This window comes from Sinocyclocheilus grahami, unplaced genomic scaffold (genome assembly GCF_001515645.1).
Source record: "Sinocyclocheilus grahami isolate Dianchi unplaced genomic scaffold, SAMN03320097.WGS_v1.1 scaffold48.1, whole genome shotgun sequence".
NCBI lineage: Eukaryota > Metazoa > Chordata > Actinopteri > Cypriniformes > Cyprinidae > Sinocyclocheilus > Sinocyclocheilus grahami.
Window position 1 is genome coordinate 326,095 of NW_015505227.1, and position 23,409 is coordinate 349,503.

Below are 23,409 nucleotides of genomic sequence, written 5' to 3' on the forward strand. Positions count from 1 at the left end.
TAACATTACTGGCAAAATCGAGCTTCATCTTTCACCACGTTCTTACGGGTACGCTGGAGATTTTGGTTGTCAGTGTAAACAGCTTGTGATGCCTTTTGTCCGTAAAAATGTTAAATGCGCAAAAATAAGTAATGCATTCCAGAAAACGAAATGGAGGGAAAAAACCTGCTGGATCGAACGGGGGTGTTTGACACACTTTACAGTCGTCTAGAAATGTTCTATACAGCTAAAATCTCTTAAAATGTTCTGTACAAGTTTAATACTGGCTCTAATATACTACTCTCCTGACAACGCACTGCACAATAGACTCCTACCCTGAGATGTAACAAGGAATGCTGGGATAGGTAGTCCTTTTTTTAATTTTTTTATCTAAAACTTAGAGACTTAAAATTCCTACTTGTGGCACTGCCAACATTTCCCACCTAGTGGTAAGCATTGTTTAAAAAAACAACAACAAAGTCTAAAAAAAAAGATTGTAAAAAGAAAAATTAGTGTACAACACAAATATAACAGCGGCAGTAGTAGGTGTATTAACAATGACAGTATCTATTTTTTCCGTCTCACTTTCCAATTCACATAGTAAAATTATTATTACCCTATATAAGAGTTAGTGCTTGTATATACACATGATGTATAGGTACAATATAGATCAAAAATGTTGAACAGGAAACAATCTTACGACTTTCCCTTTCAAACCTTTGACAGGTGATGTATTATACACATATATACTCAAAGTCATATATAAACGTCTGTTATGTATGTTTGTATACAAATGGTCTCTGTACATCAGTCTCATGCACGGAAACTTGTAACCCAACTCTCTTTTGGACATGTACATCATATTTACACAGGCAAGGAAATGGCTTATTCACCCTGCCAGGTTCAATCTCTTTTTAAAAGTAATTTTATCACCCTACGCTAAACACAGACACTCAATTACAGCCCAGTTAAAACAAACTGCAACTTAAATGGCAGCTTGCCCTTATAAGGACAGTGGGCGGAGTTGCTTTAGGTCAGCTGAGCCTCTAGATGGCAGTATGTGGCATCTTTTAAAAAAAAACAAAAGAATACAGAATACAAAAATCATTTTAAAATAAAAAAAACTGCCTCCTGTCCTTGACTCAAATACAACTGTACAATTTAAACCATCACTGATAGATGTTATTTTAGTATTGTTTGAGTGCTATCTACATAATTACACAAAAAGCAGTTTAATCACCCAATTTATTTCCTCAGTTTATGCCTCATCTCCCTGAAACATGCTACAGCACCTTCTATTGCATCCGACTCGCTCCCGTTAGCAGTAAAACTGACATTAGTAGGACTCATCATCCTCTGGCTCAAACTCAAGTTACACTCATCAGTCTATAATTCTGCCATTATTCACTCACCCTTGTGTCATTTCAAACCTGTATGCCGTTATTTCATCTGCAAAACACAAAAGAGAAAGAGCTCAAAGAGATATTTCACCTAAAAATGACAATTTTGTCGTTTCAAAACTATAGACTTATTTTCTTCAGTGGAACACAGAAGATATTTCAAATACTGGTTACCACTGGCTTCCTATGCATGAACACATTTCTCAAAATATATGCTATGTTCCACAGACAAAATAGTCAGAAGTTTGGAATATGAGTATATTATGATTTTTTTTTTTCCACTGAACTATATCTCTTTAATGCAGCTCTTTACCATTTAACAGCTCCAAACAAAGGCAAAGCACACATTTGGTTCTGCAAAAGATTAATGCATGAATGTACTATTTCTGATGAATTTTCAGACCTCGATTTCAGTCTGCTCAAACAAAGCATGGTGTTTTTTTTGGTCCAGTTTTGATCTTGACAGAACTTGTTGCATATAAAAGTGCTGCTTGAAAATTCTCCTTTTGTGTTCTATGAACAAAATAACAGTATGTAGGGCTCGTAACAACATGAAAGTGAGATAAATGAGATTTTTGGCAAACTATTCCTTTAAAAATAAAACCAGTCTTTAATTGAATTGCACTAAACGAATTCAGCTTAATATGGTCCAGGATTAAGCATAAAATATTATCTTGGTAAAGTCTTTTAATGTTCAAATCTTAAACCTTTAGATGTGCAAGAAAACACCTGGACATGAAAGAGCAGAATTCAATGGTTCTGTCTGACAGTTTAAAAATAAAACAAAACCAAAATGAACCGGCTGAGGATGAGCCCAATCTGCAGTATTGGCACCACTTATGTTATTTTCATCTCCCTCCCACTCACTCAACAGCATAGCTTTCTGCTCCTGTTACAGTACATCTCTCATCTTTCCTGTTCCTGATCTAAACCCTGAGCCCTACCGCATCCCAAAACCCTGAGATCTATCTTCTTGTAAGTAAAGGTGTACCCATCTAAATACTGTTTCTCCACTCCGCCTCCCAGTTTGACTCCTAAATGAGCTACGTGAAGGCCTTTTCTCCCCAAAACGTTCAACTGCACCATCTGAACTTCCTGCATGACCCTCTACGAGTAGGAGAGGTGGGATCCGTTGGAAATGTGCGATGTCACTGACGTACTTCGGCTCAAACCTCCATCTGCGCCCGACCCACCGGCACCTCCACCAGAGGCTGTTCTCCGAAGAGGCCCTGGACTGTTTCTCAAAGCCATCAGGCTGGGGCCCCTCACAGCCAAGCTCTCGCCCCTTCCTCCATAGCCACTCTGAGAGGAAGAAGAGGAGGAGGAGGATGGAGGAGAAGATGAGGAAAGTGAGATGGGCGGAGGAGGAGGTGGTGGAGGGAGGAGAGCAAGGGACTGGGAAGAGGCATGGGAAGAAATGTGATGCGAGTGGCCATGAGAGGAGGATGAAGATGAGTGGTGGTGGTGGTGGCCTCCTCCTCCACTACCACCTCCCCACTCCCTCTCTCGGCTGTACAGGTGTGGTGTGCTCTGGTGGTGGTACTGCTGCGGCATGTAGCGGAGGTGATAATGCGAGGACGATGAAGACGATGCTGACGAGGCGGAGGAGCGAGAGCTTGGAAAGCCACGGGCGCCCATACCATCTAAATCCCTCTCTCGGCTGGAGATTTGCTCCCCTTGGCTGTAGCCGGCTGTACTGTTTTGACTACGCCAGGAGGGCGGCGCCGCTGAGTGTTGGACCCCGTGGCTCCACTGGCTGCCTGAGCGGGGCACAGGACGGGACGGCCAGCCCCCAGGTCCAGATGAGGGAGGATTGGGGTAACCCTGATTGTAAGCCTCAGCAGGGATGCCGCTCAAAGCCATGTTACTAAAGCCCAGGCGCATGCTTTCGGAGTCAAAGGACTCGATTTCCCGAGCTTGGTACTCGAGCAGAGCCCGGATTCGCTCAGAGCGCTCATTCTGCAGAGACAACATCTCCTCCTCGATCTGAAGAGAGGCGAAAGGGTGACCGAAGGAAGAAGAATTAGAAAAGTGGGCTGTGTGTTTTGATGCTTATTACAGTATTATAGTGTCATCTTACTGAAATCAATTGTGAGTTGAGTTTCCTGTGTGCATTGCACTATTTCTAATCCCACCCCTGATCTGCTAAATGGAACTTTAAGGCATGAAGAGATTACTATAATAAACATAAACATCATGATTTTCTGTAAAGCTGCTTTGAAAATGTGTATTGTGAAAAGCACTACACAAATAAATGGGAGAAATTTGAGAACTAATAGAATGAAGCATAGAGTTGTTGCCCATGTAAAGCGTTTCAAATCAGTCATTTTGGTGAGGATGCTGCCTTAATTGTATGGGGTCAGTATGATTTTTTAAGAGATTTTACTCACGAAGGCTGCATTTATTTAAACAAAAAATACAGCAATACTAGTTATATTGTGAATTATTCTTATAATTCAAAATAACTGTTTCCTATTTTAAAATCGAATTTATTCATGTGATGCATAGACAAATTTTCAGCATGAATTTTACTCCAATATCACATGATCCTTCAGAAATCATTCTAATGTTCTGAGTTGGTGTTCAAGAAACATTTATATTATCAATGTTGAAAACAGTTGTCCTGCTTAATATTGTGTAAACCGTGATACATACATTTGCAGGATTCTTTTGTAACATTATAAAAGGTATTACTGTCATTCTTTATCGATTTAATGCATCCTTGTTGATCCCAAACTTTGTAAATAAATAGTACAGGGACAGTTCACCCCAAAACAAAAATTCTGTCATCATTTACTCACCCTCAAGTTGTTCCAAAAGAGTGAGTGTCTTCTGTTTAACATAAAAGAAGATGCTTTGAAGAATGTGGGTAGCCAAACAGTTTCAGGTCCCCAGTGACTTTCCAGATTTTACAAAAAAAAATGCTATGGAAGTCAATGGGGACGAGAAAAAGTTTGGTTACCAACATTCTCCAAAATATGATCTTCTGTTTTTAGCAAGAGAGAGAAATTAATACAGGTTTGGAACAACATGGTGCGTGAATGATGACAGAATTTTTATTTTTGTGTAAACTATCCCTTCGTTAGGTTTTGGAACAGAGCCATCATAATCTATTCGTTCGGGAATATTCAATCCATTTCTCTCTCTTACCCTCTGCTCAAGTAAAGCTCTCCGTATAGACACCCTCTGCTCCAGGTCTTTGACCTCTCTCTCGTGTTGCGTGTCTGTGTGCATCTTTATTTTGCTCTGATAAGCGTTCAGCAGCTCCAATTCCTGCTGCAGCTGCATGCGCAGCGCTCGGTACTCGTCCTCCTGAGTCTCATCCAATCGCAACTGTTGGGTAAACAAAGAGGCAGGATATCAGTAGAGAAGCAGCCAATAAAGAGATTTAGGTCCAGTTTCGTGGTTATAGGAACTGTGGATTAAGTGGGAAAACCTCATGAAACCTGTCAAGAAAATTTCCCGTCACATTTCACCTCAAAATCAAAAGAAATACTTAATTTTGTATTCTGTTAAAACAAAATTAAGCATATTTCAGGTCAATTTTTTTCACATTGTTGTGATGCAAAAAATTTATTATATGAAAAAGATACATGGTACATTATTAAAAGCACTTAATTACTACCTTTATATTATGCAGATAAAAAAAATAGTATTACAATAAGCCGTTGGGAATAATGGGAATAGGAAAACATTTTCTTGACTGGTTTCTGTGACATTAACCCAAGTATGTGTTTGCATACATGCATTATTCTTGTTACTGCACATCATCCTGTGATTGTGCACCACTTAAAGCGAAACAAAGCATTAAAAGAAGGTCTCTCCTTGCCTTACTCACAGCCTGTGTGGACAGCATGTCTTTGATGGAATGGTCGTACTGCTCGGCCAAGATGGCCAGTTTACGTGTTTGCTCCTCTTTGAGTCTCTTCAGTACGGTTTTATGCTCTGATTTGGGCGTGGTCTCCAGCAGGTGATTCCGCAAGGCTTTGTACTGCCGTGTCTGAATCTTACAGGTGTCTTGGAATTGACGTTTGATCTGGAGCTCTTTCGTCTGAAAGAACAAAGTGCAAGAAACATACTTTAGCACTTAACATTCAAGCAAACAAATGTCTCCTGGATTGTCCAAAAATGATTTAATCATTTTTAGAGCATGTAAGAAATTAAACTCCCAAAATGCTCTTGACAAGTTTCACAAGTGTGGACAGCATGTCTTTGATGGAATGGTCGTACTGCTCGGCCAAGATGGCCAGTTTACGTGTTTGCTCCTCTTTGAGTCTCTTCAGTACGGTTTTATGCTCTGATTTGGGCGTGGTCTCCAGCAGGTGATTCCGCAAGGCTTTGTACTGCCGTGTCTGAATCTTACAGGTGTCTTGGAATTGACGTTTGATCTGGAGCTCTTTCGTCTGAAAGAACAAAGTGCAAGAAACATACTTTAGCACTTAACATTCAAGCAAACAAATGTCTCCTGGATTGTCCAAATTGGACAAAAATGATTTAATCATTTTTAGAGCATGTAAGAAATTAAATTTCCCAAAATGCTCTTGACAAGTTTCACAAGATAGAAAAACAATACATCGCTATAGCAATTACCTTAAAAATAATAACTAAAAAAGAATCTGTTCTTGTCCATTTGGCAATTCATTCCAAGTTAAGATTCAACAGAATATTCACATTTGTAGTCTTAAACTGAATGGGAGCAATTAAAAAAAAAATTCAGAATTTTGTCCAACCCTGTTGTGCACCTCACCAAACACTAAAAATCCCCTCACCTTTAAGCTCTTGGGTTGCTGGCGGACCTCCACAGCGTGTTTCTGACAGAGTTCCTGCTCACGCCGCTTATTATACTCCATCTGGTTGGCCAGCTCGCTCTGATGCTGCGTTCTTATCAAGTCGGCCCGAGTGTGCTGGACCAGCGCCAGCTGCCTAAACTCCAGCTCCTGAGTGGACTCGTGATGTCTCAACAACATGGCGCACTCTAGATCCTTCTGAGTCTGACGTTTATTCAAGTCCTACAGGGACAAATAAAGACATAGCAAGAGATCAACAGACAAAAAGTGAGGTAGAAAGCAAAATAGAAAGGGATAAGCACTCATAAACGTGTCTGTCTAACCTCTCTGAGCAGGTCCTGCTCCAGATTGTGTCTTGCGAGCAGCATCTTCCTCTTATACTGTCGGCACTGCAGCTCGTAATACTGCCTCTGTCGCCGTAATAATGAAGCCTCTTCCTCAGCCTGGATCTGCTGCAGACACTCTTTCTGCCTTACCAACCATTCCTGCTTCTCTCGCTTCGGCGTGGACTGGTTCTCACTCAGCTCCTGTTGCCATGGGGATTTCAGGGTGACAAAAGCAAGTTAAGGATAAGAAATGAGATGGATGAATATGGTGCAAGTCAAAAGACAAACAGTTTGACTATTTTATAATTTAATGCTACATCAAGTACAGTTACTCTGAATTCATAGTCATGAAGCCATAAGGACAGTTGACTCTTCGACAGCGTACCTCCTTGAGCTGCTCCTTGCGTTGCCTGTACTGGCGTTTCTGGGAATCCAGCAGGCTGTTGAGTTCTTTCTTCTGCTGGTTCAATATGTGCTGTTGAAATTTTTTCTCTTCCGCCTGTGCAGCTTTAATCTGAAAAATTTGACGTGACATGTGGCCAAGTATGGTGACCCATACTTGGAATTAGAGCTCTGCATTTAACCCATTCAAAGTGCACACACACACACCGTTAACAGACACCCAGATCAGTGGGCAGCTATTTATGCTGCGGCGCCCGGGGAGCAGTTGGGGGTTCGGTGCCTTGCTCAAGGGCACCTCGGTCGTAGTATTGAAGGTGGGAGAGAGCGCTGTACATTCATTCCCCCCTCCTACAATTCCCGCAACCTTGGGTTACGAGTCCGACTCTCTAACCATTAGGCCATGACTTCCCCGACACTTTCCAAAACATGTTACAAAAGCTTTCAATTTAAAAAAAAAAAAAAAAAAATGCTGTTCTTTTTAACTTTCTACTCATCAAAAAATAATGAAAAAACAATGCATCAATGTCCACAAAAATAAGAAAAAATAAGAAATGTCACTTGAACACCAAATCAGTATATTAGAATGATTTCTGAGGGATCAAGTTGAATAATGGCAGCAAACTTAGCTTTTCAATCAAAAGGAAGAGAATATATTTTAAAATATATTAAATAAAAGAACAAGTTATTTTAAATAGTTTTTACTGTATTTTTGATCAAATAAATGCAGCCTTGGTGAGCATATGATACTTCTATTCTTGCACATGACGTGAAACGTACAATATCTTTTTTTTTCCCTCACCTCTTTTTCCAGGATGGCCTGATGTTTCTTACTCAACTTGTCTGCTTCACTGCTAAAGTTGTTTCTCTGGGTCTCCAGCTCTTTGTCCAGTCTGAGCTGATGTTCATCCATCTCAGACTTGAGTTTGTTCTCCAGAGCCAGCAGTTGTTTCTGGTGCTGCCTCCTCATGCGCTTGTATCCGGACATCTGCTCCCTCAGAGCTGAGCCCTGTTCATGCTCCTGAATCTGACGGGTCACCTGGATAGAAAGAAGGGAGAAAGAGAAAGTTGTCTGTCTTAACTTACGATGTAAAGAAAAAATATGGACTCTGAGCTGCAGGTCAGTCAGGAGCTCACAAGAGAGGCTGTGCGGATGGTGGCGAAATGGTCTCGGTTTCTGTGCACCCTCCTCCGAGCGGCCGAGGATGCCTGCTGTGGAGACTCCATCTCCGGCTGATATGGGTCATCATAAATATTATCTCGTGCCTGACAGACGGATGGACAAAAACAAATTAGTCAAGGAAAAGACCGTTTCAGAAGACTGTGTGCTGTCCGGCCTTGATTACGTACAGTGGGGCGGTGAATGATGGAGCTGTTAGACGTGACTGTCTGCTCTCCCTCCTGCATCATGGCCATCTCAGCACTGTCGTCGGAGCCATCGGCCAGGCTGTTGACAGAGGAACTCTGGGAGCTGGCGCTGATGGACATGGAGGGAACAGACTGAGAGCTCTCCATACTATTAACCGTGCCCATCTGCAAGAGGTACTGCTCTGCTTCCTACACACACACAAACAAAAAATGATGTCATGATCTTTCCTGTTTTCTGTAGTATATAATAATATAACAAAAGAGCAGAAACTGGGCTGAACTAGACAGAAGGATCAAAGACAAAGGTCTCTGGATGTACCTCTTCCTCCTCTCCTCCTTCCTGTGTGGGGCCATTGTGAGTTTCCTGAAACAGGATCTTCTTCATCTTCCTGTACTGCAGGTTGTCAAACTCTCGCACAGCGTCTTTGGTGCGGGTGATCAGATCCATCACTACAGAATGGGGGCGCTCTCGGCACAGGAAATGGTGCTGTGAAGGGAATACATGGTGTGATCCACAGAGCTGTATAGATGAACTTCATTACACAATCTCTGTGTGTGTGTAAAGATGTATATGAGCTACAGTTACAGTTATATGTCATACTAATAATAGCCATTAATGACTTAATTGTCAATTTTGTCTCCTGCAGTATCAGCTTAATGGATCCAGTATGAGCTATTAGCCACCAGCCACTGGAAGTGTAAAGGTACTTTTTGTTTGTTTCTTATTTTCACTATTGTTCTTATGATTGTTATCCTTCTGTTTCTTGCATAATACAAATCAATGGCAGCCTATAGAACCATACGGTAAAAAGTTGTGAAACAGAAATGTTTAATGTTACAAAAGATTTCTATTTCAAATAAATGCTGCTGCTCAGACTCAATCTTCCTGAACTGCAGCATTTAAAATGTTACAAAAGATCTTTCAAATAAATGCTGTTTTAACTTTATATTTATCAAACATTCAACATTAATAATAATAATAATAAGAAGAAGAAATATTAATTGAGCACTAAATCAGCATATTACAATTATTTCTGAAGGATCATGTGACAGTGAAGACTGGAGTAATGGCTGCAGAAAAATCAGTATTGCAATTACAGGAATAAATATCATTTTACAAACCATTAAAATTGAAAACAGTTACTTTAAATAGTAATTATTTTTCACAACATTGCAGGTTTTACTGTATTTTGATCAAGTAAATGCAGCCTTGATTATCATAAAAGGTCCTTTCAAAAACAGTAAATATCTTTGACCTCAACCCTCTGAATGATACGGTAGTGTTTACTTTTTCAAATGACTCCAAATTTAGGTCATAATGTCTTAAAAATATAGCTGATGAAATGTTAATAAAAGCTCTTTGATAGCTCAAACCAGTGTTTCTCAACCGGGGTGCCGTGTAAAAACCGTCAGTAGCCGCTTTTCCACTGTCGGGCCAGTGCGAGCCAGTGTTTTAAATGGGCCGGGCGGGGCTAATTAGCCTCGGACTTGTAGCACCGAGCCCAAAATCACGATGCGTTTCCACCGTCGGGCCAGAAGCTCCGCTGCGCTTCACTAAAACACGCCCTTAACACGCCTCTCAGGAACAACGTCACGCAACCCCATAATTTCACCAACAAAGAGAAGTTATCAGAAAACTAATAAGAAATAAGTCACTGGAACTAGCGCGATCACAAAGCGAACATGATAAAAGCGGCCGTTTGTTTGCATGCTTTGTTAAAGATTTAAATCCAAAAGCATCAATGTTTTACGATAATAAGTGATACATTGATCATAAAATTAATTAATTTATCAGGATTGAAAATTAGTCACACAGAAAAAGCAGTATGAACCGTTATTTTACAAATGAAAGAGGACACATAGCCTACTTATTCAGTCGAGTCTGTTTCTGTTTATTTGTAGTCAAAGTATACATCATATATATTTTTTCCATCAAAAATACAACCTGAGTTGCAGAGGGAGCTCCCAAACAAAAAACATTATTATATATGACATATGCGGAGCTAAAGTCTCAAGACGAGACTTATGACACATAAAATGTTATAAATAAATACCCGATTGTGATAGAGAATGAGAAGCTGACGTTTGATTTCTTCAAGCGGTCGTATTTACCATGTTAACCGTGGCTTGTGTACTGCAAACACATATTTATCACTGTGTCTGTCACGAGACTCTGTTCCCCTTTCAGGCTCTGTCTTTACATTTATTTTGAAAGATGAAGCTCACGATTATGGTAAGGGACGTTACATTTCCGACGAGTGCTTGCGGTGTTCGGCCAATCATAGTGCACTGGGAGAACTGGCCAATCAGAGCAGACTGCGCTTGTCGGAAGGAGGGACTTTGTAGAAAACTAAGCGTTTGAGAGAGGCGGGCATAGAGGACTTACAATAATGTACAGTATTTGAAAAATAATGTGTTTTTTGAACATTACAGCATGTCAACATATTCTGTTACACCAAATACACCAAATAATGATTTTTAAAAAAGCATCATATGACCCTTTTAAGGGCTAGCGGGCATTGTCCTTCGCATCGCTTATAAATATTTCTGCCTTGTATGGTGATCATAATCCACATCGGCTCTCAAACAGAAGTTATTTTAAACACTCGCTGTTGTCTGAAAGTGAGTTTTGAGCTAAAATTATTTGACAAGTCTTTAATGCTGATGTTATAGCTGTTAACTTTATGAAATGATCCGACGCTCTCCAGACGTGGAGAAACTCTGCCTTTGTTCATAACCACTCCTCTAGCCCCAGTTGGCGCGCTTTGGCCCAAGGTTTTCGTTGGGCCAGAAAACCCTGGCTGCTGGCCCAGAGGAAGCACCGATGAGGCACGATCAAGCCCCGGAAGTGACAGTGGAAACGCGACTGGCCCTGGCACGCACTAGCACGCCCGCTTTTGGCCCGACAGTGGAAACGCGGCTAGTGATCCATACAGACCAGGCCTCACGGTTCAGCACGCATGTGATCCGCAAGTTAGTTGCAAAATTTTATCAGCATAGAGTGAAAGTTCATCATTTGCACGTGTTTCTAATTCTTACCATTCAAGCATAAGAAGCGAAAGAGAACTCAATTCGGTACTCGTGCGCTGTTATCTGTGCACACACACTCAAAACGCGCACACAGAGAGACACGTTTCAGAAAGCGCGGACACAGAAATCAGTTCACTTTTGTGTCTCCTTGCGCTTGAACGGACACATACACACGAAGGCCACGTACACACTGCAGCTAAATTCGGTTGTCATTTCACCTTTTACTCCTTAAATACCACTCTGTACACACATAATTCACTAAAATATGGGAGTGACAACCGCATTAACTCCTGAAAAATACAGGTAGTGACAACCGCATTTACAGAAATTCTATGCAGTGTGTACTGAACCGAACTGAACAACTAGTTGTTAATGATGATATCACAAGAAGCACGCCAATGTGCATGTATTGTCAGGCGTCAAGTGTTTACCTCAGATCTGACAGGATGGCGGAGAGAGGTGTATTGTGGACCGAGCAGTTGCGTTCAAAAGAGTGTAGGCTGTTCAATAACAACAGTTTAAAGAAAAAAACAAGATTACGACGTCTCTCCCGACGACGGCGATTTAATAACGTTTTGTGGATTTTCGCATGTCTTTGCAGTCTAATGTTTGTTTTGTAAACAGCAGTTAACACAAAACTAGCTAATCTGGGGGCCTCTATTCTCTCAAGAGACCATGCTGCCATTCATGGCAGTTTCAGGAGTGAGTCATGTTCCCTACACATATAGAACGATAATTTACGGGACTCACTCCCGCATTTAAATGCGGCTGTGATTCCTGAAACTTGCAGGGTGTACGTGTCCAAAATTATCTTAAAATTCCTGTTTCGGCACCCGTTAACACAGTTGGTTATGTCTTAAGTGAAGTGAACATAAACAAAAAAAAATCAGATGTGTATCATCATAGTAGGGCTGCCACTAACGACTATTTTTATTTAGATTAATCTATCGACTAATTTATCAATTAATCTAAACGATTAATTTCCCTCCAAAAATCAACAATTTTACTTAAGAAAATTTTATTAAACCTAAAGAAATCCTTTTTTTAAAGCAAAAGTGAAGTGCAACATAGAGTGCAAAAAGCAAGTGTCCATCTCATAGTCCAAATCACTGAAATCAAAGTTCAGTATTATAGTGCAAGAATGACAACATATCCCCGTGTTCTAGTCAACTAATAATAAAATTATAATCAAAAAACACTTTTTAAAGGAGTATTTAACAGAAATGTTATTTACCAGAATTTATTTAGGAGAAAAATGTAAATGTGCAGAATTTCTGTTAAAAAAAAAAAGTTTTTTTTTTTAATAAAATCAATTAATTGGAGATGCTTTTGATTATTAAAATTTAATGGAATCCAGAAAATATTGGAAAATTGTTAAAGATAAAACTGTAAAACTCAATTACACAGGCTTTTTGATTAATAAAATGTAATTTAAGCATTAAAACAGAGTATAGAAAAATTTAAATGGAAAGAAAACTGAATTAATCCAGAAAATATTGGAAAATTGTTAAAGATAAAACTGTAAAACTCAATTACACAGGCTTTTTGATTAATAAAATGTAATTTAAGTAAAACAGAGTATAGAAAAATTTAAATGGAAAGAAAACTGAATTAATAGGGCCCTATAATTATAATTAATTTTTTTGTGGTAATAAAAATAGATGTAAGTGAACAATAGCCTTTAAAATTACTTAAAATACATATATAATAGCAACGAGGCAATAATAATTAGTTCAAATAAAGCATCAAAAGCAAGAAATCATATGGTTTTATTGAACAAAACTGTTACAATACAATGTATACAATATACAAAATACAATGTATTATAAACAATAGAGCTAATGTACATTACGCATTACAATAAAGGCCTGCAGAGGGAGCCAACGGCCTGATGATTATTTTTACACATTACTGTGCGATCTAATCCTTGTTTAATATTGACCAAGCACCATTTCATTCAAAAATGTCCACTTAATCTTTAATATTTGGCCATTTCTTTAAGACAGAAATGCTATAGCCATTGTAATTAAATGAATATGTGGACATCAAAACGTGTAAACGGAGTGAGGGTTTGAGCTTTTATTTTGAAACCGCGATGTATTCTCCTGTGTTTACGTAGATTTATAAATGATTTACCTTACAAATCTGATGAAATGGCGCACGTTGCGTTCCCAGATGAACGTTATAATAAGCCCAAACTCACAACAACATGCAGAGATGGAGTTTGAGACGCTCCACACATGTAAATGATAACAGTTCCTGTGGAACTACTGTGAACGGAGCCGCTGTGTGACGCATGTACTTAACCTACACGCATGTAAATAATTAAAGCGCATATACTGTATTAGAACTGCATTGCATATAATTATTTAATTAAATCGTAGCGTTTGTGAATTCACAATTATGCTTAATTATGATTTTTAAATGGGTTTAATATATCATGCAGCCTTGGGAAACAGTCTAATAATGTGTTTTATGGATTCTCGTCGCGTGAAATATTTTGCCGGTTATTCGACGCGAGCAAAATGAAGACGAGGATTTTTGAAAATCAAATAGTCTAATAAAATCGACGAAAGCCCTACATCATAGTGATCCGTGTATACGGTCTTAAAGGGACAGCAGCCTATAAATACCTGCTACTGCCTGTGTCAATGTTAATCAAACAACAAAACAATTTTAACAAAGCTTAATCCATATTTAATTCATACTATGCAGTGTTATTTTTCATTTAATTACATTTCTGTACCTGAATAGCAATATTGGAGATGCTGTCTGCATTAAGAGTGAAGGACACCTGATACCCTACTGAGGGGCGCTTAACAGCATCTCCAATACTGTTGTTTAGAGTATGATTATAGAACTCGTGATTTTGTTTTATTTTTGAATTAACTGCTTTGTATTGTAACTAACAAAATAAGAGATTTTATTGTTACGACTGCCTCCCGTGAGACTTTACTTATAACTACCAACTGAGCCTCAAACAAGAACAACCACAAGGGAGTCTTCTTCATCATTCCAGAAGAACTTGAACCTGCCGGCTGGTGAGTACTTCATGGTTTAGGCTAGATTTGACTATCCTTACCCTACCTGAATAATTGGGTTAAATGTGTAAGATAAAAGGAACACACCAAGTAACACTTGAAATGTGTGTGTTTGTTCTTATTTTATTTACTCACTGTTCACTTGTCAATTATCATGTTTCAACTTTATTAGTTATGCTATAGTTTTTACTGTGGCATCAAAGAAGTACTTATAGTGTTCTTAAGATGCTTCTGAACCATCAGCTTCATCTTCATGTAGCAGTCTAGAGTGGGTAGACTGCGGGGCCTGTACAGCAGTAGTGTTTTTGTAAGGTGCCACAAATTTTCAGTCGTGACTGAAAACCCATTTCAATATTCAAAACACATTTGAGCTAGAGAATCGCAAATTTCACAGGTTCTGCCATACAATCTTTTTCAGTATTTGAAATACACATTTCATCCCATGACATTTCTATATTGTACTGGAATATAAAGTGCATAATAATTACGATTATTTAAAACTAATCACGTCAAGGCGAGTAGGTAATGATGACAGGCCTAGCTAGAACAAAAGACCCGAGGAGGAGAGAACATATTTGAATGAAAGAATGAATGAATGAATACAGAGTGTGTGTGTGTGTGTGTGTGTTCAAGTCTCACATTGAGCAGCACATCTGAGGTAGGCCTGTCCTGAGGGATCTTTTGAAGACAAGAGTCCACAAAGTTACGGAAGTAGTCTGACCTGCATTAAAGAGAGGGAGCGACAAATTAAATGTTAAACACACACACAATATATATAAAAGATCAACATATAGAAAACATGAACTACATGAGCAATAAAAATAAAAACTTGTTTTTATTAAAAATTCAATATAAATCTTATTTTCAATAGACAAATGGACATAGGCCACCCAGCCATTTACAAAATTTGTTGTGGAAGGCTTCCACCCAGCAACATCTATTTAATTGAGCTGTACAAATGTACTTGATTATGCTGCTTTATTTTTCAGGCTAGAGATCGTAAACACATCATATGTGACCCTGGACCACAAAAACAGTCATAAGGGTAAATTTTTTGAAATTGACATTTATATATAATCTGAAAGCTAAATAAATAAGCTTTCCGTTGATGTATAGTTTGTTAGGATAGGACAATATTTGGCCGAGATACAACTATTTGAACATCTGGAATCTGAGGGTGCAAAAAAAAAATAAAAAATTGAGAAAATCGCCTTTAAATTTGTCCAAATGACGTTCTTAGCAATGCATATTACTAATTTAAAAATTAAGTTTTGATATATTTACGGTAGGAAATTTACAAAATATCTTCATGGAACATGATCTTTACTTAATGTCCTAATGATTTTTGGCATAAAAGAAAAATCAATAATTTTGGCCCATACAATGTATTTTTGGCTATTGCTACAAATATCCCCCAGCGACTTAAGACTGGTTTTGTGGTCCAGGGTCACATACTGTTTTACTGCAGTGATTTACAGTGTGTATAGAAATGTTCCCCGCCTGACGGCTGCTTTTAGACAGGATTATGAAAGAGAAAGCAAGCCACTGAAACGGACAGACCTCAAAACCTTATGTGCGGCAGTATATGACCTCTATCTTGGTTTCTCCTTCTCACGGCATTCACAAGCTTTTAAAAACAGTCTCTCAGCAGAGAGAGAGAGAGAGAAAGCAGCTAGAATAAAGACAAAACTCAACTCTAACGTTTACTGCACTATACACTTTACTGCTAATACAAATGAGCAAATTCTAGCATAATACTTTGAATTATGTATTAAGCAGCTAATAAAATAGTTCTCCCACAAATTGCAGAACAGAAAAAAACTGAAATAAACTGATTGCAAATGTAGGAGAAAATGACAAAACCAAAAGGTTAAGATAAGAAAATGAGATAACAGGGGGGAAAAAATCTAGACCAAAGTTCTCACCAGTGGTTTGACGCCAGGACAGGGCTTTCGTTTTGCGCAATGTGGTATAAGGCACTCATAGCATTCATATTGAACAAGGGTGGCTTCCTTTCAGCTAGAGAGAAAGACAAACAAATATAAAATCAGTGCAAACACACACAGAAAAATCAGTCAAAAGTCAGAAGAAAAGGATGAGAGAACAGAATTAGTGCTGCAATGAAACAGAAAGACTAAGAGGTATGAATGAATAAATGAAAATGCTGGGAGGTTGAGGAAAGAGAGGGTGAGACCAAGAGAAAGAGTGGAAGTTAGCTTACAATCCAAAGCAGCTTAGACACTAAAGCCCAAATCCCTTTCCATAGCAAAAGACAGACACAACACAGACTCGCAAGCAGCGAAACACGCTGGCCTAAATAAACCCTCTTAATACCCGACATGACCTGAAGTTTCAGGGGTCAGTGGGAGGGTGGGAAGTCATGGATCACTTTCAAACCATCACAAACCTAGTTCGATGCAGGTGATGCCAAGAGACCAGACGTCTACCTTCCCGTCATACTGCCCCTCATCCATGGCTAGAATCACTTCTGGGGCCATCCTAAACACGAGAAGGGACGGATCATGATAAACAGGACTTTCTTTGCCCTTTTGAAATAAATAAAAGCACAATCGACTCACTTTAATATTCACAATGCAGGCTCTTCAAAGTTCACCCAGACCATTAATGGACAAAAGACTGGGTCAAAAATTGGCCATTTAAAACATATATTTTTTACGGGTAGCATTGTGACTGCTGCAATCATTTTTATGTGCTTTTTATTTGGCCATAAAGTTTTCTAAAGCTTATGCTATTAGACTTGTTTTGCAATCCCTGTCATGACTTGCAAGTATGAGAAAGTTAAAACATTTCATAGCATCTTAGATTTAAATATTAGAAGCAAAAACGGTGTTAGAAGTGATAGATTCAGTTCATCTACACAAACTAGTTCAAACTTAGTTTAAGTATTAGTTCAGTGACAACACACACATTTTAGAATCAGAATTTTGAACAGAATTACTCAAAACGTTAATGGAAGTCTGTGTGTTTTTGTATTAGGTAAATATCACCCTTTATTACCATGTTTAGGGCTAGGCGATAAATCGATAACGATAATTATTGTGCCATATAAATTTCCTCGATAAACAATAACAAGACGTTGATACATTTTCAATATAATGTTTATGAGGCAAAGGTGGAGCGAAAGAGCAGAACTCATTTGAAGCGTGTCACTCGGACCGTTTGTCTGCTCGGATCAAAATTTAAATGGCACGGCGGCCTTCACTAGAGCAGATGGCATTACTCGCTGATGAGTCTCGATCAAACGGTGCTGTGAGATCCAGTGTGAAGCGCTTGCATTCAGCGAAGAACACATATAACTTCTGTTTACAGCCAGATGAAACAGCGCTGACAAACAGAAGAAACACCGTGCGCAACGATAAAGTTAGAAGACTTTTTAATCTACAAATTGCCATCATTTACCATAGATTTACTGTAGTAGCACTAACTGCACCATGGTATTGTGTCAGAAATGTGGGTATTTTTGTTGAATTTATATGTAGACATGTTTTAAATGTATTGAAGGAGTAATGGAATATAATTACAGTATTTATTTTGTGATTAAGCTATAGCGTTTATGCATTTATACTAAATACATTTTGACTAGCTACTGTTTTTTATACAAATACCTAAAAACCATATTACATTTTTACCATGGTATTGAGGTGCTATATTTGTGGTTTTAACTGTGATTATCACGATCTAAATGTATGCTACTACGGAAGACCAGTGGTTAATAAAAAAATCAAAAAACCTCAAGCAGTCACAATAATTAAATTTCACCATATAAAAATGAGGTTGCTACAATACTTACAGATATTACTGATTTTGATAATGAACATAAATCTACATCTGCATCCTAACTTAAGCTACTATTAAATGTGTTTCTAAGAGACAACATTTTTTTATATTATTAATAATATTATAAGGCAACACAAACCTGAAACAATATTACTCATTAGAACGTGCAGAACTAAGAAATTATTTTTTTCTATTAAGATATTTATATTGTTAAGGGAAAAAAAAGACTGGAAAAGTGTAAAGAATTCAAAAATGTGAAGTGTTTGTCGTGTTCTGACCATAAAGAATAGTTTAAAACCACAAATAACTGTCTGGTTTTTACAACTTTCACATTGGAGCAAAAATCTGCCTTTAAACTTGAAAGAAATAAAAATGTGGCATTTATCATGATAATTATCGATATCGACTGATATGAAAAAACATTATCGTGATAATTTTTTTTGGCCATATCGCCCAGCCCTAACCATGTACTACTGTTCAAAAGTTTGGGGTTCGTGAGAAATTTTAATGTTTTTTAAAGAAGTCTCTTTTCCTTACCCAGGCTGCATTTATTTGATTACTGCAAAAACACTAACACTTTGTACATATTGGTACAAATAGAAGTTTAAATAACTGTTTTCTATTTCAAAATGTAATTGAGGGTGAGACCAAGTTTTGAAATGCAATTTCCTGTTACAAAGCTGTAATCTGTCCCGCCGAAGTTTTATAATAAACCGAAGATATATTTATACTTCTCATATAACATAAAAGTTATTTAACGTTGTGTTTCACGCCATTGCTTTGGCAAGTATCCGTCAAACGAATTAAAAACGAAAGTGAATAATATGACTTATCTGTTTGAGCTGCTTGTTTCAAAGTGAAGCGCGCACATGATCAGCTTGGTTCCGTCACAGTGAATGCAGTGAACTCTGTTATTGAATGTGCTGTGAGTTTAGTGCAGTTGGGAATCGCAACGGCCACCAGTTATGCATAATTTGCATAAATTTCAACATTTTAATGGGCAAATGTTTACAGTATTTCATTAAATTAGTAATGTTTTTAAACCTGTTTTCACAGAAGCTGGAGTTTTCCGCCAAAATAAAAGCTAAACTGAAGTTTCCGCCAAAATAAAAGCTCAAGGGTTTATCTCTTACAAGCATGGCCTAAAATGAACAGACGCGCACAGAGAAAATACTGTACAGGTACAGCAAGCTCACTGTTCGGAAGAAACATATAAATATTGGGGTGGGGGTTTATATGAATGTATTTCTGAAGGGAACTGACTTCACAAAAGTTTCGATGGCATTTTCTCCTCTTATCATTGCTGATCCATAAGCGCCACCTGCTGTCAGAGAGTGAATTTGCCTTTTCGTTCAGCCTGTCTGTTTTTATATCATGCAGGTTTTATCTTTGTATCTTTGTTTGTATCGTGATTAAAATGCAGTGGTTGGTTTTAATTTTAAATGGCTTCTTTTTTTTTAATATATATGTTTAGTTGTTGTTGTAGTAGCAACTGTTTCATGGCAAGGAAAAATATTCCACCAAAAGTCACCAGCCACTGACAGATGTGAAAGTTAGTTTTAGGCCCTGCTTGCAAGTGTAGAAATTAGGACAAAAGTATTGCAATTTCCCTACTGTAGAATAAGATAAAATAATATACCTGAAAATGTTTTAATTTTTTATTTCACAGTACAATTGTTTTACAATATATGGCTATTACTGTCATAGGAATCATAATATAAAATTATTATTTTATTCTAATTTGTTTGGCTTCTAAATTCACCAGTGAGACTGAGACACTATATCACAACTAAAAAGAAGGTTGAGTCCCCTTTAAATTTCAAGAACAGGTACATTCACCAGCTTTTTTCTTTTAGTTTGCACACCGAACCTGTGTGGAGCTCTTAATTTTGAACTCTCAAAGTGCACCAGATTTATGAATTTAACTTTAAAATGTAAAAAAAATTCTTATGGGGAGCATGCCCCCAAACCCCCCAAGAGGGATCAGTCTCACAAAATCCTGTGGGAAACACTGAACATTATATTACTATTGTCACAGTTGAAATTGGTTGAGTTGCTCAATATTTTTGTGGAAACTGTGATACCTTTTTTCAGGATTCTTTGATGAATAGAAAGTTTACGGTGTAGCGGTACACTTATTCGTACCACGAGTGAGCGTGATCATCCCTTCCTTTTTTACTACTAGTTTTAATGTGAAATAAATCTGTTATGAAACAAGTTATGACAGCCACTGTGTAAATGAATATATTTCAACAACAAATAGAAATTTTGTAATTTAGAAGTTAATTTAAAAACTGCATTATGTGCAGTTTACATTAGGGATGTCCCGAGCCAATCTCAAGGATCTGGGCTGATCAAGCAATTTTTAAATGGTCGGTATCGGCTCTCCTCAGCCCGATCCTTATTTTACATCAGCTGTCATGCCGGTGTTGTGCAGCAGGAGGCGGTATGAGTCTAAGCGGGTTTGCCAACCGCCATTAAAAGGAAAAGATGACGCTCAAATGTGCGTGGGTGATGCACGAGAAAAAGTGAGGTCTGTTCTAGCACGTCACACATGTTTGAGCTTCCCTGTTCAGTGTATTTGATGCACACTTTTGTAACGATCATTCATTCATTCATCATTTACTTTTATCTGCTATCTGAGACGTCATTGTTATAACGCGTTGCTATGGGTTGAGTCTTGATTCGGACTTGACTGAAAGACCGGCACTCTGACAGCACGAGCTTCATGCTTTCTAACCTTATCTTCACTTTATATATACATAGAAAGTGTGTATCTCGTAACATATCCATACATCATACATGTATTACTTTTACTCTCTGCACAACTTTGTATACACTGGATTTAATTAACTTTAATGTACTTGAAGTGTGCACCAAACATACATTCCTATAGGAATATACAAGTATCGGATCGGGACTCGGTATCGGCAGATAGGCTACTCAATATTCAATAACTCAGATCGGATCGGGGCCACAAAAAACCTGATCGGGACATCCCTAATTTTTAAAGTTGTGTGTTGGTTATTATATTTAAAAATAAATAGTAATTCAATTTAAGTTTGGGCTCTCCTGTTAACTGTAACCTTATAGTAATGTAAGAGGGCTCCCTATAGTTTAGAGCAGGGGTAGGCAACGTCAGTCCTGGAGTGCCGATGTCCTGCAGAGATTAGCTCCAACCCTGAAAAAAACCTCACCTGCCTGCAGGCTTAGTAACGGCACTCCAGGACCAATGTTGCCTATCCCAGGTTTAGAGCATAAGCTGAGGTAGATTTTTATCCCTAAGAAAATTTATAAATTTTAATTTTAATTTAATTTATATAAAGAAAGAGCAATTTGTTCAGTAAACCACTGTTTATTAAAATAAGCAATTTTATGTTTAGTTTTCCCCCCTGCTGTACTGAAAACATACTGAACAGTGACATTAAAACCGAGGTACATACTGAACTGTCATGTTTGTGTACCTTTACACCCCTACCAAATAGGGTTGTGACGGTGATTACATTTTCTCACCGGTTAATTGATGTGACAACGCCGGTAATCACCAGGGGGTGGGGTTCATTGGGATTTTCCCTGCTTTCCTCGCTTTTCTTTGTTTTAAATAGCTTGTAAATGCCCATGCGCATTTTACTTTTACTTTCATATTAGCGGCAATTCAGCGTCAATTTCTTGAAGGGACAACAACAAGACGGTACAACGTCAAACTATCTTATATTAAACACAGAACCTTTGTTAAATTACACAAAGTTTAAATAAAGTAAAATATTGCCAAAAAGGCGCTTTTGCATTTCGTTTCGAAAGTAAATCTTCCACCATCATCTTGTCTGTCTCACCTCACTCTTGTCGGTCAACTCGACTCACTCTCCTCGCATGATAAATTAAATCTGACTGCTGACTGTGATGCAACTGTCATTTGGCAAGCTGCATTGAGCAGCCGCGTTCAGTTTTTAATTGTAGTGTCTGTTCTCCAACTGAACTAAATTATTTTTTATTACTATAGAAAAATCTAAAAGATGGTGGGGGCGGTGCCGTGGTGGGCAAGTGATGTAACCGGTGTTGTGGGTTAACACCGGTAACACCATGAACACACAACTATCACAGCAAGCCTACTACCAAATAAGCAATTTTGTTGTATTATGTTCATCTGCAACATCACAAAAACACGGCACTGAGTCTCTCAATAGGCTATATCTTTACTGAAACATAAATCTGGACTTCCTATTAGGGCTGTCATTATTGATTATTCCGGTAATCGGCAAATTGTTGTAACTATTAATGGAGAAATTACTTTACTGATTACTTTTAATTGTAATCAACGATTTTTTTTTAAACTGAGTACTCAAGTTAAATGAGTAATCATGACAGCCCTACATCCAAATTGAACAAAACCCAATCCAGTGTTTCCCATACATTGATTTATTTGTGGCGGCCCACCACAATATCAACTCTGACCGCCACAAATGAATGTGCATTTTCAATAAGCCTGTTTGCTGTTTTGTATATAGCATATATTTCCCCCGGTTGAAAAGTGCCGCCACACATAGGGCCTCATTTATCACTCTAACGTAGAATTGAGTGCAGATCTGTGCACACAAATCAACTTACGACAGAGTTCACGTGTGATTTATGAAACATTCGTATGCCGCCAATCTCATCGTACGAATGATCGTATGTTGATAAATGTGGCAGCAGAAAACAATCGTTATTTGAATATCACGCCCCTAAAAACACTCCAGTTTAGAAGCCTTGCCCCAAGAGTTTACGACACGGAGAAACGAAACCCGGCCAAAAAGAGGAAGTAACCTCCCTAAAGAGAAATTGATCTTACTCCAAAAACACCCATTAACCTTGTAGGCCTAATTGCAAACAATTAGGCTACATTATTATATGTAATTTATATGTATATTAAAATACTGGTAAATATAATCAGCCTATTTAGTTCCCCTCACTCTACAACAAATATTTTAAATTTAACGGTATTCAGAACAGAACAAGAATGAAAAATAAGTAGTTATAAAATTATATTTTTAACTGTAAAATAAAACACAAATTAGGCTATAGTGGCATTCATTATAAACAGCATACAAATGTCAAGCAAAACTGAAACGACATTGGGCTCACGCACCTGTCTCATACCACAAGAATCCAAATGTATCCATTTTTGCCATATTTGTAACATTTGTTTGCATAACTATTATTCATTATGTAGCCTAAACATGGCTTTATACGTCAGTCATGTTCTAATATCTGTGTAAAATCCTTCACATGAGCAAAAATGTTT

General features: G+C 38.0%; 1 protein-coding gene across 1 annotated transcript; it reads right to left on the reverse strand.

Annotated features, from left to right (window-relative positions):
* Positions 1-367: 367 nt before the first annotated feature.
* Positions 368-16,828, reverse strand: LOC107582857 (serine/threonine-protein kinase TAO2-like). Its single transcript, XM_016268871.1, has 14 exons — positions 16,738-16,828; positions 16,256-16,349; positions 14,970-15,051; positions 8,579-8,746; positions 8,242-8,448; positions 8,029-8,157; positions 7,694-7,930; positions 6,878-7,006; positions 6,490-6,693; positions 6,149-6,388; positions 5,588-5,782; positions 5,218-5,235; positions 4,530-4,712; positions 368-3,365 (listed from the first exon to the last, which is right to left on the reverse strand). Exons 1-14 carry the CDS (start codon positions 16,826-16,828, stop codon positions 2,487-2,489), a joined length of 2,856 nt encoding a protein of 951 aa, XP_016124357.1. The 3' UTR covers positions 368-2,486.
* Positions 16,829-23,409: the final 6,581 nt, after the last annotated feature.

What these genes read in the sequence shown, in the direction of transcription:
- LOC107582857 (XM_016268871.1), bottom strand. Translation starts at nt 16,828, where the DNA reads ATGGCCCCAGAAGTGATTCTAGCCATGGATGAGGGGCAGTATGACGGG. An exon ending in CCATCATTCACCGCCCCACT is followed by an intron (nt 8,158 to 8,241) that starts GTACGTAATCAA and finishes TCCGTCTGTCAG; the next exon opens with GCACGAGATAATATTTATGA. An exon ending in GCAAGGAGCAGCTCAAGGAG is followed by an intron (nt 6,694 to 6,877) that starts GTACGCTGTCGA and finishes CCATGGCAACAG; the next exon opens with GAGCTGAGTGAGAACCAGTC.